The sequence below is a fragment of the Idiotropiscis lumnitzeri genome, chromosome 1 (assembly GCF_059441095.1).
Source record: "Idiotropiscis lumnitzeri isolate Australia: NSW breed Sydney's pygmy pipehorse chromosome 1, RoL_Ilum_1.0, whole genome shotgun sequence".
In the NCBI taxonomy this organism is placed as follows: Eukaryota; Metazoa; Chordata; class Actinopteri; order Syngnathiformes; family Syngnathidae; genus Idiotropiscis; species Idiotropiscis lumnitzeri.
Window position 1 is genome coordinate 9,100,538 of NC_142391.1, and position 18,656 is coordinate 9,119,193.

General features: G+C 40.7%; 2 protein-coding genes across 3 annotated transcripts; one reads left to right on the forward strand and one right to left on the reverse strand.

The window, feature by feature from the left end:
- The first annotated feature begins 2,883 nt into the window (after positions 1-2,883).
- On the forward strand, positions 2,884-14,539 carry chrm5a (cholinergic receptor, muscarinic 5a). Its single transcript, XM_088315159.1, has 2 exons — positions 2,884-3,318; positions 10,915-14,539. Exon 2 carries the CDS (start codon positions 10,970-10,972, stop codon positions 12,515-12,517), a length of 1,548 nt encoding a protein of 515 aa, XP_088171285.1. The 5' UTR covers positions 2,884-3,318; positions 10,915-10,969; the 3' UTR covers positions 12,518-14,539.
- LOC148343087 (fibrinogen-like protein 1-like protein) lies at positions 13,448-18,534 on the reverse strand. 2 transcript variants are annotated; one of them, XM_088315179.1, is made up of 3 exons: positions 18,392-18,534; positions 18,159-18,310; positions 13,448-16,003 (listed from the first exon to the last, which is right to left on the reverse strand). In XM_088315179.1, exons 2-3 carry the CDS (start codon positions 18,301-18,303, stop codon positions 15,309-15,311), a joined length of 840 nt encoding a protein of 279 aa, XP_088171305.1. In that variant the 5' UTR covers positions 18,304-18,310; positions 18,392-18,534; the 3' UTR covers positions 13,448-15,308. The 2 variants fall into 2 exon arrangements, with proteins under 2 accessions (XP_088171305.1, XP_088171296.1); XM_088315170.1 differs by lacking the exon at positions 18,392-18,534 and having other exon boundaries at positions 18,159-18,333.
- Positions 18,535-18,656: the final 122 nt, after the last annotated feature.

Here is an 18,656-nt window from a genome sequence, read left to right on the forward strand (position 1 = left end):
CAAACTCAACTCAGGCAAATCAAATCAAATCAGACCGGCGTTCTGATTAGGGAATATTAAATGTAAATTTTTTTTCTTAGTTTCATCCTGAGCTATTATGGAATTTCAATTGCTGATTTAATTAGAAAAGTAATGGCGTAAATACTAGAGATTATTTCCAGAGGACTGATTTAATCACTATGGCAAAAATAATCAATAGGAATGTGACGGTTACTGTGTGTTTTTTGATGAGTCACCCGAAAATACAACCATGTTGAAGACTTCATTCGGGTCAGTAGTTCAAAAGTGAGTCGAGGTGGAACCATTCAGGTGGGCGAGCTGCACTGAGCAGATGTGACAGAATTTTCGTGTCGGAAGTATGACCTCGTAGTAGAAGCATTACAGACGGATGGAATCTTCTACCCCATCTGCTGGGTGAAAATAATCGACCCAATCATGGCCAAAAGTAATCTAATCTTCTCAAAATCCCCAGTGAGAGGGTTAGTAAAACACTGATTAATAATTTAAATTTATCAATTTATTCATAATTCAAATCTATGTTATTCTAATTGTGATTTTTATAAAAGAAAATCTACAGCCATTTTTGCACCAATCTGGTATATTAGGAGGCAGCTTGGTGGTCTCCATGCATGATTCGGATTCACATTTATATTCTGTTACTGGATATGAGGTCAGTCTATGCGTAACCCATACGATGGTTTTACATTTCTAAGGTATGCGAAGTAAAAAAAAAAAAAAAACTTCAGTGATATCTCACTCTAACTCAGTGCTTCTCAAATAGTGGGGCGGGACCCCCTGGGGGTGCGCGGTGCGATGCTGAGGGGGGCGCGTGTAACCCTGGGGAACATGCTTTTTTTCCTGCGCACGACAATTAAGTGTAATTGCACCTCCACTCCAGTAGTTGGCAGTGGCGCTCTCCTTGCCCATTGTGCGCAGCGAGTATTAACTCTACGGTTTGTTTGTTTTGCAACGAAAATGCTATTATTTGTGGCGGAGAGTGGGTGGTGGGGGCGGCGCGAATTGTTTTCTTCTAACAGAAAATAATTGAGAAGCACTGCTTTAAACACCGTTTTGTCAAAATGATCCCAATATGTGCGAAAAAGGGACCGACCCGTTTTGGGTGATACATTCAACCCAATCTTTTGCGTTGAGCAATTTTTTACTCAACTGTTTTTAGAATGTCTCATTATATAATTTTGTGTATATAATCGTAACTCAACCAGTCCAGTGTGTACCCTACATCTCTCCCAAAGTCATCCGCGAGAGATTCCAGCTCACCTGAGACTCTAATGAGGATAAACCAAATGGATGGATGGATAATCACAATAGCCTCATCGTAGATTGACTGTCAGATGGATATAGTGGTCCTATAATGGCAAATCTGGTAATCCTGTGACCTTGTGAATGGGACATCTCACCGAAGAACATTTATGATAACCCAACATTGTTGATAGATTATTTCTAGTATATACGTGATCATTTTTGGACCAATGGAATGGTATAATTTCCGATCGGCGCACACTTGATTAAGGAATACCCTTACGGTGAAACAATATAACTTGACAAAGGCGGTAAAGCTCATATTGGACAGTTCAGCACCCATCATCCAGATTAAAACATGCAAGGACTTCACCGCCGCCCAGTGCAGCTGAAATAATTAATTCCCTGGTTAGCACACACACACACACACACACACATAAAACATCTGTCAGTTCTTATCTGCCGCGGCCATGTCAGTGCTCCCCCATGTGAGGACAAAAGCAATGCTGGTGTTTTACGATCCACACGTCACCACACCGCCTTGGCCTCCATCATGTTCAAACACCGCTCAGGAGATAACCAGCTCTCCTCTGACGCCTCCTGTCTTTTTTTTTTTTTTCCCGTAGCCGTGAAACAAACAAGGTAGTGGTCATCTTAAAGTTATGAAAGCAGGTACTGTATATAGTTCATAGCGAAAATTGATTTTCTACTTGTTACCTTATTCAGTTTCAGACTGAACTTTTCTTTAAGATAAGATAAGATAAGATGTCCTTTATTAGTCCCACAATGGGGAAATTTGAGAAGTACAGTTTTTGAATCAGTCCTTCTCGTGGTTCGTATTCAGAAATTAACCTCTTCAATTTTTTTTTCCCTTTGGAAATATTCACAAATTTTTTGGGAGCTTTTTCAAATGTCCTATGATGCCACAAGATGGCGCCAATAACTCATCCAAATAGGAAAGTAGTACAGTAATTGTTCTGAGGAAATCAGAATCAGAATCAGAATGCCCTTTATTGTCATTGTACTCAGTGTGCAACGAGATTAGAGAGCTCCCCTCTCCAGTGCAATACAACAATAATTGAATTAAATGTATAAATTAGATTAATTAAAAGATTAAATAATTACATAGAAAATAAATATGAATTAAAATAAATAAAAAAGCATTATGTTGCTGTTCTACATGTGATACATCTCGACGAAGAGACAAGCTTTGGAGGTCGGGGAGGATGTAAGTTTAGCTTGGGTTGTTACAGGGGAGTCACATGTGCATGTACACATGAGTTTGAAATTAACTCGTTTCAAAACGGCGACCAGCTTAATTTTTACAGCCTGCCCAAAATCCAATGTTCAACCCAATCTGCCGGGTCAACAAAATTAACCCAAATTTGCTCAAAATCCACAGCTGCAAAGTGAGTGGGTTAGGAAATCATATTTCATTATATAATAATGACTTTTTATTTGTTTCTCAGTCAAAGCTTGACGTGGAACCCGCCGGTGGAGTCTGCTGTTTAATCTGACCACACTCGACCCCGCCCCCCTCCATCTATCCTCCACCTCCTTCCACTCTCACGCTGTGTGGTTCAGGGGCAGCATGCTCACTGTCCCGAAAGATGATGAACCGGTCGCTCCCTTTTGTGTCGACCACATGCAACGACATCATCATCATCATCATCTGCAGCAATAGTTGCAGCAGGAGAACAAGACGAGGAGGAGGAGGAGGAGGAGGAAGATGAGATGAAAAGCAGCAGCGGGTTCTGTTTCAACTTCATCTTGGCATTGCGAGCAAAAGTTCTTCCGTGACTCCTGATTGAATGCAACTTCAGAATACTTTGACTTTTTGTAGTTGGCAGGAAGGTGATGGTGCGGAGTAGCCAAGGTCCTCTCCTCCTCCCGCTTCATCCTCCTCCCGTTTGCTCAATATTTTGCCTCCGAGTCAGCGGGATTCCTCCACCTCTCCGACTGTGTTATGAACCTCGGAGACACACTTGACCCCCAGAAGACTTCCTGGACAAAACAAAGGGATTAACTCGCAACTCTCACATTCTGCCCTCTGCCTCAGTGAGTATTTATTTATTTATTATTGATTTTTTAAAATTTTTTTTTGGGGTGGGGTGGATATATTTCTTTGTGTGTCATCGTCCCGGGCAACTCGGAAGTGATTAATAATGCACTTCTTGATGACTGCTCAAAGGCTTTGACCTGGATTTGATGGGGGGAAAAGCAGCACAAGTGCATGTCTGAGAGGTCTCGGCATAATGTATTATTAATGTCCACTTTTACCTCATTGAATGCTGACGGAAAGGTGTGTGTCAGTGTGTGTGTGTGTGGACCTCCTCTTTTGAAACACACTGTATATATTCTATTTCATTTTTGACCATTTAAAAGATGAGTGTAGCTGCACAACTGGCGGAAGTAAATGCTTACCTTAAAGGGGAGTGAAAAATATAAAGTAGACTGTGCCAACAATCTATGCACTTGACGTCGACTATTTAAAAAAAAAAAAAAATAAATAAATAAAATAAAAATAAAAAAAAAACCAAGTGCGTAATGCGGTTATTCATATATGCATGTTGTGAGGCAGGAACAGAAGAGCCAGAGGCACAAACACGGTCAGCAGACACACTGACAGACTCATATTTAGAAAGTGAGTCAGAGGACATTGTCGTTTCTATGATGGTACATTGATAAAACTCAATGAACAAAATATTCCATCCGTCCACCCATTAGCCGATCCGCTTCTCCTCACGAGGGTCTCGGACGTGCTGGAGCGGATCGCAACTGTCTTCGGGGTGCACCCTGAACTGGTTTCCATCCAGCAGGGCACACAAAGACAAACAATCATTCTGGGTATTATTTCAAGTATCCAATCAACCTACCATGAATGGTTTTGGAATGCGGGAGGAAACTGAAGCACCCGAAGAAAACCCACACAGGCACAGGGTGAACCTGGAAACGCCTCACAGGAAGGCCAGAGCTGGAATCGAACCCTCCACCTCAGTCCTGTGGGGCGAACGTGCTAACCAGTCATCCACCGTGCCGCCTCTTTTCAGGGTTATATTACGTTTCATTTTTTATCCTTTGTGAGAATGATACGATACGATACGAAACTATACAATACAGAGCGATGCCATACGATACAGTGCGATATGGTACCATGCGATACGATATGGCACGATGTGATACGATACGGTGCGATGGCATGCAGTACGATGCGATGCGTTGTGATACGGTGCGATGCGATACGGTGCGATGCGATACGGTACGGTGCGCTACGATGCAATGCGGTGCGATACGGTGTGATGCGGTGTGATACGGTACAATGCGGTGCGATACGGTACGGTGCTCTACGATGCAATGCGATGCGATACCGTGTGATAAGTTACAATACGATACGGCGCGATGTGATACGGTGCGATACTTTGCGGGGCAATACGGTGCGATACCGTGCGTTACGGTACGGTGCGCTATGATGCAATGCGATGCGATACGGTGTAATAAGGTACGATACGATACGGTGCGATGCGGTACGGTGCGGTGCGATACAATTCGGCGCGGTGCGGTGTGGCGCGATACGGCGCGATGCGGTGCGCTGCGATACGGTGCGATGCGGTGTGTCCAAACCAGGGCAGCATCAAAATTGCTATTTAAATTTGATATAATTACATCATTACGTTTTTTATAAAGTGCTATATGGATTGATAATTTTCATAATATATTCCAACATTTATGGGGGGTAGGGACGATCATTTCCATGCATTCCCTTGCAGGAAGTTTCCACTCCGAGGCTAAAATAAACAAGCTCTTAAACAAGCATACAAACGATTACCTCATTTGCCTTGCACTCTCGACATTCGAGTCATTAAATGCCACCAACCACGACTGGAGGATATAGAGTACATGTGTTTCAGATTGCATGTTCGTGTGCTGCTTCGTGAAAAACATTCATGATTGCGATTGTTTCTCCTTCAGTGCACAAAATGGATTTCTCAGGTGCTGTTCTACATTGTCGCATCCCACTGTGGGCACAAGTGTTCACTATGGGTCAGTGGGCTGGCTGCAAGATGCAATAACCATTGTGCCAGATACCTCTGGGCTTTTTGTGTGTCATACACGCACACACCCATTCGACTGGCGCTTTTTTAATCTCCTCTTCCCTGTCTCTCATCTTCCGACCTTCCTTGCACAAATGCCAGACATATGCGATCAGCGCTCCCATTTGTTATGGGGCGGCCCGGGTGCAGAGAAGGTTATTAAGCGTGGCGTCCCAGCTGCAGGACCGGAGCAATGAGATGACCAAAGGAGATGTAGAATTCTATCACTTCAGCTTGACTTGGACTTATGACTTGTTCATAACCTAACGTAAAATTTCATTTGATAGTGGCAGGATGTCATGAGAATGAATCGCGTTCTTTTTGTTATGTTTGACAAAACCAATGATTTGGCGCGGATTCATAATCTCAATCAGCACAGTTTTCCCAATCATATGAAGATCAGACAACTCAAGTAGAGGGGAATTTTCTAAAATACAGTGTGGGCGTCGAGTTGCTCGGGATTGAAAAATCGGTCATGAAAGTGTCCTGAGAAATGAATTAAAGGCGAAAGAAAGAAAATCGTGAAGAAAATGCAAGCGCTACGGTGATTTTGACATCACACGACCCAAAGCTCAAAATCTCACCTAGTTTGCTGCGGTGCACAATCTAAGAAAAAGTATTTAAAAAAAAAAATTGGTCTTTCATTGCCAAGGGAAATTTATTTTGTATTCTGTATTCATAATTATTCTTCAACAAAGGAAAATATCGATTTTATCCGAATACGCGATTATTCATTAGTAAACTCAAATACTAAAATATTTGCTAGCTGCAGCCGTAAACTTCAGTTATATTCACATTTTTGTAGCATATTTCTCACGCCCAGTTACTAGGTGTGGAACAAAAAAAACCCGATATAAATCGGAAAATCTGCTTCGGTTTAAAAGACACGAGCGCATTAAATTGAACCGAACTGTTCTTTTATTGGTGATATAAACCTTTAAAGGAAATGCCACATCTGCGGGGCTGACGAGTTCATTCAGATCTATGCAAAATGGCAAGAAACTCATTGCATCGTACCCTCTCGATCTGAGACGTATCATATCGAATCGAATCGTAACGCCACATAATCCAATTGCTAAAATCGAACCATCCTTGAATTAAACCACACTCCATGTATCGGGACGCAAATTATTTTCGAGATAAAGATAAAGAAATAAGAGTGTGCCCTTGTGAGTTACTTTTACCCACCTTGTTGCTTTATCACGATAACTTTGGGTCGTGACGTTCGCAATGCGAGCCCGAAGGTACTTTAACAACATTTTCGAAAAATCCGCAAAACGGTGAATTTTCGAGCAGTGTGTGATCAGATGGGGGTGCTCGATATATAGTGACCTCAAAAGTGAGTTTTGACCTGCAGTCTATTTCCCTGACAAGAGGAAAATCCTTCATGCGTGACAGATCCCTCACAGTCCTCGGCTCCATATATTGCCTGCAGACACGAATCGGGTCTTGGCAGCTTGAGATCTTATTCCTCCAGTGACCATGCAGAGAAAGAGTTTTTGGAAATTGGAATATTCAGGGGAGGAAGTGCATCATCATCACACATGGCTGTGCTGTAAATCATTCATTCACAAGTCGAGGGAAGGCAACGCAATCCGCCGAATGATGACAAACTGAGTCATGAAACGTATCGCCAGCTGCTTTTCTGCAGCAGGAACTAAGAAGGCGTCTTTCGCTCAAATCAAACGGATTAAGCTGAATTGTGTGAGTGGATGGTTGGCACTATGCGAGGCAAATGACACTTCTAATTACAAATTGCAGCATGAATGGTGACATGGATGCCCTCCTGTGAACTGGCACAAGCAGCGTGCGCCCGATCGCGTCATTTAACTGCAAACTCACTTCAACTCCAAACGTTTGCAGAATTCATGAGCTCATCCGTTTTGCAAATTATATGAGATGCATGAAACCCACACACCCAAAAAAAAACAAAACAATCTATCTCCGCAAAAGTCATTATTGCTCAAGCTAATTATATTCCCTCGCATGCAATTACGACGGATTGGGTTTTTAGTACATCGTATATTTTTTCCTTTTTCTCATGTGTGGGATTATGCGCAATGTGCATGCTATTAGTTAAATGAAAAAAGCATGCTCGGAAATTATTTCAGCGTTTGTATGTTTATTATGAGCTCATTATTTTTTAAATATGTCACTTCATCAGGCTTATTGTTGGATATGCATTGTGATGTATGTTGTCATCTAACAAATTGACCTCACGATTTTCCATTTTCCGGATACTATAAATTTATTTTACGGAGCCCACCTGACATGGGGTACAAACACATTTAAAGGGGCACAATATACAGTGCGGCCAAAAAGTTTTTGCACTCGTCTCAAATTCTTCATTTTTCTGGTATAGTTTCTCCAATTTTTTTATTTTTTTTTTATTAAAGATCATAAATCAAATATATAGTATAATAGTATATATCGAGGATAACATTATTAAATGCTAATTTCATTACTTATTAGTAGTTATTAACAATTCAAAGGAGTTAACTGGCATATGCGTACGGTTGAATGCTTTGGCAACAGTTGCGGCCGTAGCAATTTGTTTATGAACGTGCTTATTACGTGCTCATTTTGATTCCATTTGTTCAATAAAGCAATTGAAAGTGCAATGTGTGTATATATCATTGCCGACTTTTTGGGGGGCATTAGAAAATATTCCGGCGGTTGGCTATATTGAACTAGCTAATATCGACATCATGCGTTGGCGAAACGTGACTGGTGTGGTTTGTTAGTTAGGTTTATTTTTGCTTTGCACTCGACCCGTTGCACTTCTTTATTTTCATTTTTAAGTGAGGTTAGCTTCCCAATTTTAGAAGTCTGTCTTTTATGCACTTTCTCCCCCGGATTGCGGCCAGCGCGCCAATTTGTTTCTACACAGAGTGCAGCGTGATTTTGTAGAACCATTAATCCATGCGGAAAAATTATCTTAGTGTAGCTCGAGAATTTTCTTTGGTGTTTTTTTTTTTTTTTTTTTTTAATTTTTTAATCGAGTTATTTGTTTTAACCTTATGCAACACATGGGCACCAAATGTTCAGCTGTGTCTGACAAATTCTAATTTGTGACCGCAAAACTAAATTGTGGCCATGACGTATAAAAACTGGATGGATGGATGAATGTATTATATATAAAAAAAAAGTAGATCTTTCCTGGACAGTTAGTTGGGTAAATACATGCGAATGCACTTTCTCTAGAAATGACAATATAGAGGTTAAGGACTATTGTCAAGTTGTTCATGGGAATGAACCCACAGTGGCCAAGTTTTTTAAATGTTTTATATGAAATTATTATTATTATAATAAATTATTTTTATTTTTTTAAATATTAAATAATAATAATAATTATTATTATTATTATTGTCTCATGGGCTCTGTAGTTTACATAAATAAAAAATCAAAAAATACATCGCAGAGCAGTGAACTTATAAACCATTACCATCTCCAAACACAAGAACAAACATTAAATTAATAGCCTACCTCTCTAACTGTCAATCATAAGTAAGAGTGATTCTGTTTGTGCAAGTAGAATTTATGACCAGTAACGCTGCGCCAAGCAGATGGCCAGCATATCTCAATTAATAATGTTTCTTTCATCTCGAACAGTTAATTAAAACAATATTGCCTTTTCCTTAATATGAAGGAAAAGTCACTCCTGTCAAACCTTTGCACAGCAAAGTAATAAAATAGCGCAACGCTTATTTGAGGAAAAGGCAAAGCGTTACTGTAACGGCTCAGTCTAATAATGAGAGATTGGGGTGATGTGATGTGAAATGTTGTACAACAAGGTGAGGTCCAATCCAATTCCTGTTGGACGACCCCCCCCTGGAGATGGGAATGTTATTTGTGTGAGCCTCAGGCTGCTGCTGGAGCTGTCAAGTCAATGCTGATGCATGAGGAAGTCATTTCTCAAGAAGGGTTACTTTTGGTAAAACATTGCATTGGGACACATGTCCCAAATTGTGTTTGGGTTTTGAAACTAATAAATCATGACGCCATATTGTTTTCATTTCGGGGTTTAATTTTGCTCAGGGAAACCTGGAAGGTAACAATTGGCATGATTGAAAATATCAGGTTAAGTTTTTGGGCACAAGTGGAGCAGATGTGTGAGAGCCTTCGGGCACAAGCGAAAGGTTACCCTCTATGGGAACACCAACACAAAAATTAATAAAAATAATAATAATCTTGTGGCCGTGAGGGGGAAAGATTGAGGTCTCTGTAGATTCACATATGCAAATTTAATCAGCACATTAGGAAATGGTGCCTTTTTGTAGGTCATGAGAAGCACAGCGCATTAATTTCAGGTGCGACACGTGTACCTAAGATAAATGTGCGTGTCAGTGGAGCCACGGCGAGATTGCACACATGTAGACTCAGGGGGGCCACCCGCTGGTGGAAGAGGTTATAGCGCTTTGCAATGATAAATGTTTTGGGGAATTTCTTGCGTTTTGGTTTCTCCACTGTTTGTGTTTATTCCGTCGAGGACATTAGAGGACAAAAGGACATGGTTAAAGTAGCAGCGGAATGTGTAGAATGTTACCCAACCACAACCCCTCCCCCAAAAAACATGCAACTGTTCCTCCATGCATATCATATGGAGCAGTTCAAAATCAATATTTATACATGTCAAGACATGTTTTAAATAAAATACATCAAACCCAGCAGATTCCGATTATTGAATATATCGTGATGGCTGTGACGAGTTTTGGTCTGACCGACCAATCAGAGGACAGAAAAATTTAAAATATTTTGCAGGCTAGCTGTGAGAAAGAATTTGAAATCTGATTGGTTACAAAAACAACGTAATCACTAATATAATAGTAGCAAGGGCCAAAACTGCTGATTCTGAAGGCACTGGGCAGATTTGATTGGCTTAGAGGCTGAAATCTGATTGTACAAAAACTTTTCGCATCCACATACAACACAAATACTGGAAGCAGTGCAACCATAAAAAAATGCAAAATGATGAGCGTAGACTGAAGATAATAAATGAATTTAATTGTAATGCATACATGTAATAGTGTGTTCCATTTTTGGTTTTATATTTGTCGTTTTTCAATTATTGTAACTCTCTAAAAATATTACATATTTCAGAGTTAGTCACTGAAAATTCAGGATAACTCTTTTCTATATTTTTTCACATAATGACATATGAGAAAACTTGATGGACAGCCTAGTTGTGAAATCAGAAGTCAATCAATATTTTCACTGTTATAATATAATTAGTAAGAATTGAATGAATGAATTGCTTTATTGGGCCAAAAAAAAAAAAAATCAATCTTGAGTTTGATACTTGTGCTTTAAATTTGTACTAATCTGAAGTGTTATTTGCGGCCTGGGCACAAAAACAGCAAATTGTCAATATTAGCAGTGAATAATAATTAATAATATTCCCCAGGAAGATGTCCAAATACATTTTTGAGAGGGAACACAGCATTCATGTGCTTCATAAAGGCATTGTTGACGGCCAACAGTTTGAAATGACGCCATCTAGCGGCTATGAAAGGTATTTTCCTTAATATAACCAATGTTTCTTTCTCTTTTTTTTTCTATACAGGAAATGTCAAATTCAAAGTGTTTGTTTTTGGCGGGATGCAACTAAGTCCACAATTATGGAAGAGGAGCGTGCACAAAATGCCACAGTGAACAGCAGCACAATGGACATCCACCTGGTCACGCACAGTCTCTGGGAAGTGGTCACCATAGCGACCGTGTCGGCCATTGTCAGCCTCATCACCATAGTGGGGAACATCCTGGTGATGCTCTCCTTTAAAGTCAACAGCCAACTGAAGACGGTGAACAATTACTACCTGCTGAGTCTGGCGGCAGCAGACCTCATCATCGGCGTCTTCTCCATGAACCTGTACACCTCCTACATCCTGATGGGTTACTGGGCCTTAGGGAACCTGTCCTGTGACCTGTGGTTGGCCGTGGACTATGTGGCCAGTAACGCCTCAGTCATGAACTTGCTAGTGATCAGTTTCGACCGATATTTCTCAATCACCAGGCCTCTCACTTACAGAGCCAAACGGACTCCCAAGCGGGCCGGCATCATGATAGGTTTGGCCTGGTTGGTGTCGCTTGTTTTGTGGGCGCCGCCTATCCTGTGCTGGCAATACTTTGTGGGGAAAAGAACTGTCCCGGAAAGACAATGCCAGATTCAGTTTTTCTCAGAGCCCATTATAACATTTGGAACAGCTATCGCGGCGTTTTACATCCCCGTGTCTGTCATGACCATCCTCTACTGCCGGATCTACAAAGAGACGGAGAAAAGGACCAAGGATTTAGCCGAGCTTCAGGGAGCGAACCCCGCCACACAAGCGGACGTCACCCAGCCTCGGATGATCCGATCTTGTTTTAGCTGTAAACTAAAGTCCACTTCACAAGACCGCACTCAAGCTTCGTGGTCGTCCTCAAGCAGGAGTCATGGTGCCAAGTCCTCCAACTCCACCAACGAGGAGTGGTCCAAAGCAGGTCAGCTGACCACCTATAACAGTTACGCGTCCTCAGAAGACGAAGACAGGTCGGCGTCCCCAGGGACCTTGCAGCCGCCCATCGGGAATCAGGTTTGTGAGGTCGGCAAGAGCGACAGCGAACAGCTCGGCAGCTACGGCGAGGACAGCTTCTTCCAAACGCCGCCCAAAAGCAACCCTGAGAGGAGCAGCAAATGCGTGTCGTACAAATTCAAGCCCGCCGTTAAAGACACCCTGGCTCCGCATCCGAGCAAAAACGGCGACAGCAAAACCGCGTTCTCCTCGCCGGAGTCCGTTAGCCCTCCGCCGGCCTCTTCGGCATCCAAGGATGTCACGCTGAAGAATCACATGACAAAGAGGAAGAGGATGGTTCTGATCAAAGAGCGGAAGGCAGCGCAGACCCTCAGCGCCATACTCCTGGCTTTCATCCTAACGTGGACGCCGTACAACATCATGGTGCTCATCTCCACCTTCTGCTCGGACTGCATCCCCGTCTCTCTGTGGCACCTTGGCTACTGGCTGTGCTACGTCAACAGCACCGTCAACCCCATGTGCTACGCTCTCTGTAACAAGACTTTTCAAAAGACCTTCCGCATGCTTCTACTTTGCCAATGGAAGAAGAATCGGATTGAGGAGAAACTCTACTGGTATGGACAAAACCCAATGGTCGGCGCTAAACTTACTTGAACTATTTTAGGCAGTTTCAAGAGGTTGAAATTGACTACCGCGTCTAAAATGCTTAACGTGAGCGTAATGAAAATTGAATGTCAGTAATCTGCAATCGATTCTCACCGAAATGTGGACATCTCTATTTTTGTCCACTGGAAGCGATTGCATCGGTAGTTTGGATTTTATGGTCATTAAGCATTTGCTGAGTAAGAGAAAAAGCTTTCGGTCCAAAGACTCCAAAATATTGGGGGTGATGGTTCAAGTATTTGCAGGGGTTGTCGGCTCGGGAAGAAGAATTTCTGATCCAAAGTGGCCAAAGAAGTAAATAACCAAAACCGGTTGAGTAGCCAGATATTGAAATGTCCAATGGCAACAAAGAACACAAATATTCAGAAAAATATTGTTCCTGACAACATGCTAATTGCCCACCTAAAAAAAATGTAAATATTTTAAAATTTTTTTTCTTTTTAAATAATTTTAAATCACCCAAATCTTCTAATTTCAACCTTTCAAATGTGAATGCTTTCTGATTTCATTCATCTCCCATGAAAGACATCAGCTTGGACTTAAAACTTATTGACATTTTTTCATGTTTTCTGACCAACACTACTCCAATCTGAAAATCCTGACAAGCCCACCCCAAAAAAAAAAAAAAAAAAAGAGAAAACTCATCACGAGAGACGATATATCATTTTCATAACCGGAAGTGCAACACAATTCAGGTATCATTTTCTCCCATGAAGTCAAATACAAAAACAAACTACATTTACGTTATGGGAAGTTGTAATTGTAATAATTTTTATCAATTTCTATTTCTCCCCCAAAAAAAAAAAAAGCTTACGTGCCATTTTTTCGTGGCACAAAAAAGCTGGGACCTTTGTCAAATATGTTCATCTCATGCTCAAATTAACGAGTGTTTTTTTTTTTTTTTTTTTTGGGATGTGTGTATTTACTTTTAAACCTCCTGATTCCCACATGCGGCAAAAACACATTTCACACTAGGCCGTGTTTATATTCAAGGTGCATATGGTGGAATGAACCGCTTCCGGTCCTCATTACTCGTATTTATCATTTTGTAATTCCGTCCAATAAAGGTTACAGGAACACATTTTTCCAATATTATTAGGCCTGTCATGGCCCCGATGCAAATTCTGTTTAATCAACACTTCATCACATGTGCCATTTGCCAATCTTTTTTTTTTTTTTTTTAATGTTAACATTTGCATTTTCCACCTGAAGGCTGCGAAATAGCATTGAACACATTCCAGGATTGAAAACCATTGACATTTATTCATGAGTCATTTTATTTGCGAGAGTTACGAGAGTGAGGTGTGCCGAGTGAAGGGATCACTTTTAGGTTCGGATTAGTTCGAAAATGTTCAAAACGTGAGATGGCAAACCGCCATCACAAAATACAGCACAGTCTGAATGTTGTTGTTGCGATAAAAGGGACTTTTTGTTTGTTTGTTTTACAGCATAAAATTCAATTTTCCCACTTTCACACAATTGAACTAAATTCACGGGATAATATAATTAAATATATAATTAAAATTTTTTAAATTTTTTTTCTTATTGCGGTTTTGTCCGAACTGCTACATGACGCAAAATGGGAGGACCAATGAGACGCTTTCTGACTTTGTAGGTAGAATCAGAACAATACAACATAAAGCACAGTTGTGTTGAAAGAAATTATTTCTGCCAGACACCAATTTTAGCTTTAAATTCTTGTGCTGTTGTTCACAAGCATAAGCAATTTGCGGCAACATTTAGTGCGCTTCATCGTTGCGATATTTATACTACAGCACTGACACACGCCTTTTGTAAATACAATCATCATCATAAAGTCGCTATTTCAAAATTTTTATTTTTTTAAAATACCATCGCAAAGCCAATATTTTTCTCTTTTGGAAGGACTGTTTGGAACCAGGAATTTAAATGTGTGCTTAGTGTCGTTATGAATTTTGAATTGTTTTATTTGTCGCTGTTAAGCTTCCATATTCTAGAAATGATGTTCATGCATTTTCTAATAAATATTAATGTCCTGCGGAATCTATTCTCATTTGCTGCTCTGTTGTTAATTTTTTAGTCTTCGATAGCGATGGCGGCTCGTAGCAAAGTGCAAACCTACATGACTTGAATATTTATTTTTTGACAAATGTTTACTTTTGATATTTGAATACAAATATACGTACTTTATACTCCTTGTTTTTTTCAAAATAGGTCCGTTGTTTTTTTTCAACCTTTACGGTTGACAAAAACGTAAATAGTCGTGAAGTCAAGCATGGTTGAGCTATCAAGCGGAACGTGAACCAGGGACCATCAACAAAGATGATGTAACCGATATTTGGGGTAAAAAAAGTTATTCCGCATCCATAGCCTTTATAAAAAGAAGTATTATTTATATATTTAATTTAATTTAATTTAATTTTATTAATGTTGTCAGCGACAATAATAATTGGTGGCAAATGTGCTGGTGTCTTTTTTCCACCCATCCTTCTCAGTCGAATCTGAAAAACAAATTCATTTAAGGTGCATTTCGCTGCTTTGTTGTCGTTAGCTCATTTAAAGCTATCGGAACACGTTTCCATCCGGCAGTCGACATGGACAAAAATTCATTTCTACTCTTCTCTTTTGTACATTTCTGAACCTGATTCATTGTTTCACTTTTACTTCAGTAAAGTAATGAATCAATGCCAGTCTTTTCCATACAATTACCTGAACCTTTACTTATGTACAACGTGTGAGTACTTTTGCCGCCTGAACTTTCTAGTTGCTCGCTGCCACATCGTTTCCAGGGCTGAACCCGTCGTCATAGCTCATCCTTTCTGCCGTCGCCGCACTGAACGGGTTTAGCGGCTTCTGATGGTTTCACCATCATCCAAGCGTACTTGCACAAGTGCTCCTTGTTGCAGTCCTTTTGCCAGTAGATGACATTCCTGCGGTTGAGATTGGCACCGGCACAGGCGTCGTACCACCAACCTCCACCGGCCACGCCCTGGAACTCCAATTTGGCGCAGTTCTGGAAGTAGTTATCATTGTCTCTGTCCTTGGTGGTGAATTTCTGGTTATCGTGCAGGTAGTTCTCGGTGTCCTGGGTGAGGGCGTCCACGGCCGTGCCCTGGAATAACCCCAGCCTCAGCCTGTACGCTGATGTTTCACCCTCCGCCAGGAAAGGATCGTACGCTCCCGTCTTAGTCACGGCGTCCCGGTCTACTAGTTTGACTCCCAATTTATAGCGCGCAGGTCCTCGACTGAGCTGGTGAAGGTATTCGTTCCCGAGCCAGTGATCTCCAGTGACGTCCCCAAAACCATGCTTGTAATCGGCCCACACTCGGTCAAAGCTGACGCTGCTGTTCACGGTGATGTGCTGCACTATGGTCCATCCTCCCTCCCGCATGGCGCAGTACACCACGATGGGGGCGTCCGCCGGCTGGATCAGGTACACGCCATCTCTGGCGTGACCGGAAGAGCTCATGAGCATTTCATGACAATCCCTCGGAAGCACTGTGGGGGGGGGGGGACAAGAGTAGCTATTAATTTGAAAGGATTTGAATTTTCTGTGCCCTGGGAATTAAAAAAACAAAAAGAATAAATAAATTTCAAAAATACACATATATATATATATATATATATATATATATATATATATATGTATATATATGGCTGTTCTTTTCATGTTAATTAGAGATACAAAAAAAATGCTATTTTATAGACTCTTTTCTATCACCCCCAAAAAATACTACTTATTAAATATTATTTACATTATGACCACTTGAATTATGCCAATACAAATGGTGCAGAAAATATTCTGTCACAGCCTGTCTAGGTTGAGTTTGATTTTAGTTAAGCATTTAGTTTCATGTTTTACTTGTGTTCCTTTGTCTGTTTGTGTCGTTACGTTATTGGGTCCACCTGTGCTTGTCATCCCGGTTCCCTTGTGTTAGCCAATCAGCTCCTTCCAAGTCTTTGTGTCTTGTCCAGGTGTTCCTCGTTGGCTCGTCAATTCGTCTGTATTTAGTTCCCTGTTTCCTTTCAGTTCATCGTCAATGGTCCTCTGTGCTTAGTCCAAGTCGGGTCATGTTGTTTTTGTTCGTTTGCAGTTTAAGTCAAGCTTAAGTCCTTTTTTTCACCTAGCTTTTGTTTTGATACTTTGATCCATTTATCTTGGGTTTGAGGATTTTTGATAATCCCGGTGCATTGTTTGCCTTTTTGTTTTCTTTAAATTAAATGATCCCAAACTGATCCCCTACCTCACGTCCCTGAATTTGCATCCTCCTCCACGCCAAACCTGCCATATTCCCACCCAAACAAAAATAAAAAAATCCAGGGTCCGATATTTACGGTGGCCCTGAGGCCGCAACGTGACGGTCGGGCCACACAAAGTTCACCGATTCTGGACTGGCCGGGCCACCAGCACGAACTTCACAACAAATGTGATGAAATCAACTCATTCTCATTTTTTTAATTTTTCATGTTCAATATTTTCACTTTTATCCACGATCAATCATCTGCCCTGTTTCCTTCCGCTGCACACATTCGATCAACCCTTTCACTATTTCATCCACAGGTAGGCCTACCAACCGTATTTCCGAACTACAAGACACATCATATTACAAGACGCGGTGTCAATCAACAGTTTTCATTAAGGAAATTTCCACTTATCGACCGTACTGGTTTCTAAGGCGCACTACTGCACATTAAGGGAAACAAACCAGTACAGCAAATGAGTCAAACTTTACTCAACTGCAATTTGACATCCATACAAAAAGTATATTGTGAGAAAATTAAAGGATTTTAAGTATATATATATATATATATATATATATATATATATATATATATATATATATATATATATATATTTGGTTAAGTATTGTCTTAAATCACAAGTGGAGCATGTGGAAATTTTCCCAACATGGCCACCAATCAAAAAGTCTTAATGTCAGAACCTGTTCTGTCCGATACTGTACTCTATCAATTAAAGAATTAGTGTTACTTCGAAATGTCGTTTTCATCAATGGTATCGCATCAAAACTGGTAAAAACATACCGCACAAAATTTCCTTTTAAAAATAAAAAAATGTTACTGATATGAGTATTTCAATTATTGACCGTTGTTACTCTTGAAATGCTAATAATTGTTTCACGACATTCAGTGACATTGGATAGCAATAAGATGAGATCACTTTTGACTATGGCATTCTTAATACTCCAGTCTTTTTTTTTTTCCTTAATTCTCTTCTGACTATAAAACTGCTGACGCAGCAATGATGCAAACGGCTGAGTACACTGATGGCACAACGACTCTTGGCAAAACGCAGCGAAACCTTGAACATACGCCACAAAATTACAACAATTTTGTTTGTATGACTTTTACCAAGACACACAAATTATGTCACAGGAAAATCATGAGTCACTAAGTGATTTGGGCCCTGAGTGTGGAATTTGACCATCACACGTCTAAGAATCCACCTACGATAAAGACAAACTAATGAGGCATTTGTAAGTAATCACTGAGGTGTCAAGCAAAGTGCACACACATGCTTATGATCACATTTGAAAATGAGTTTCCTTCACATTTATTTTTTTTATTGCTAAGTCGAAGAACGTTCACATCTTTAGAATGACTTACAATCAATGTGATACTCGATTGAATCTACCTCTCATTCCATAGTTCATGACCACATTATGCTGATCGGCGGGGAGGAGATGCAGATTCTCCGCTTGGAGATGCTCCATGTTGACTCCAAAAAGATTCAGCGAGAGCAAAAGCACGAACCGCACCAACCCAACTCGAAATATCATCCTCCTCCTGCAGACACGTTCTCAATCCATCAAGCATAAGTGACTATAAAAACACCCCAAAAACTAGAGCCACTAAAAAATGTCTTACCTTCACTCGCGTCCTCACAGGAAAAAAAAAATATGTCAGCAAATATCCGACGCTGGCACGTTCATCGAGCACAAATAAAAAGTACACATCGAAAAGCAATGGGCCGTCCCTTTCAATCTCGGCTGGACTTCAGCCTCGACTTCACATCACATCACAATGGCAGACGCCAAACCTTCTGCTTATCTGTGTCAAGTCAGATAAAGCCACATGTGAGTGGTAAGATGACTCAGCTCATATCTCTCGCCAATGCAAAACCCTTCAAGCG

What these genes read in the sequence shown, in the direction of transcription:
- chrm5a (XM_088315159.1), top strand. Translation starts at nt 10,970, where the DNA reads ATGGAAGAGGAGCGTGCACAAAATGCCACAGTGAACAGCAGCACAATG.
- LOC148343087 (XM_088315179.1), bottom strand. Translation starts at nt 18,303, where the DNA reads ATGATATTTCGAGTTGGGTTGGTGCGGTTCGTGCTTTTGCTCTCGCTG. An exon ending in CATGAACTATGGAATGAGAG is followed by an intron (nt 16,004 to 18,158) that starts GTAGATTCAATC and finishes CCCCCCCCACAG; the next exon opens with TGCTTCCGAGGGATTGTCAT.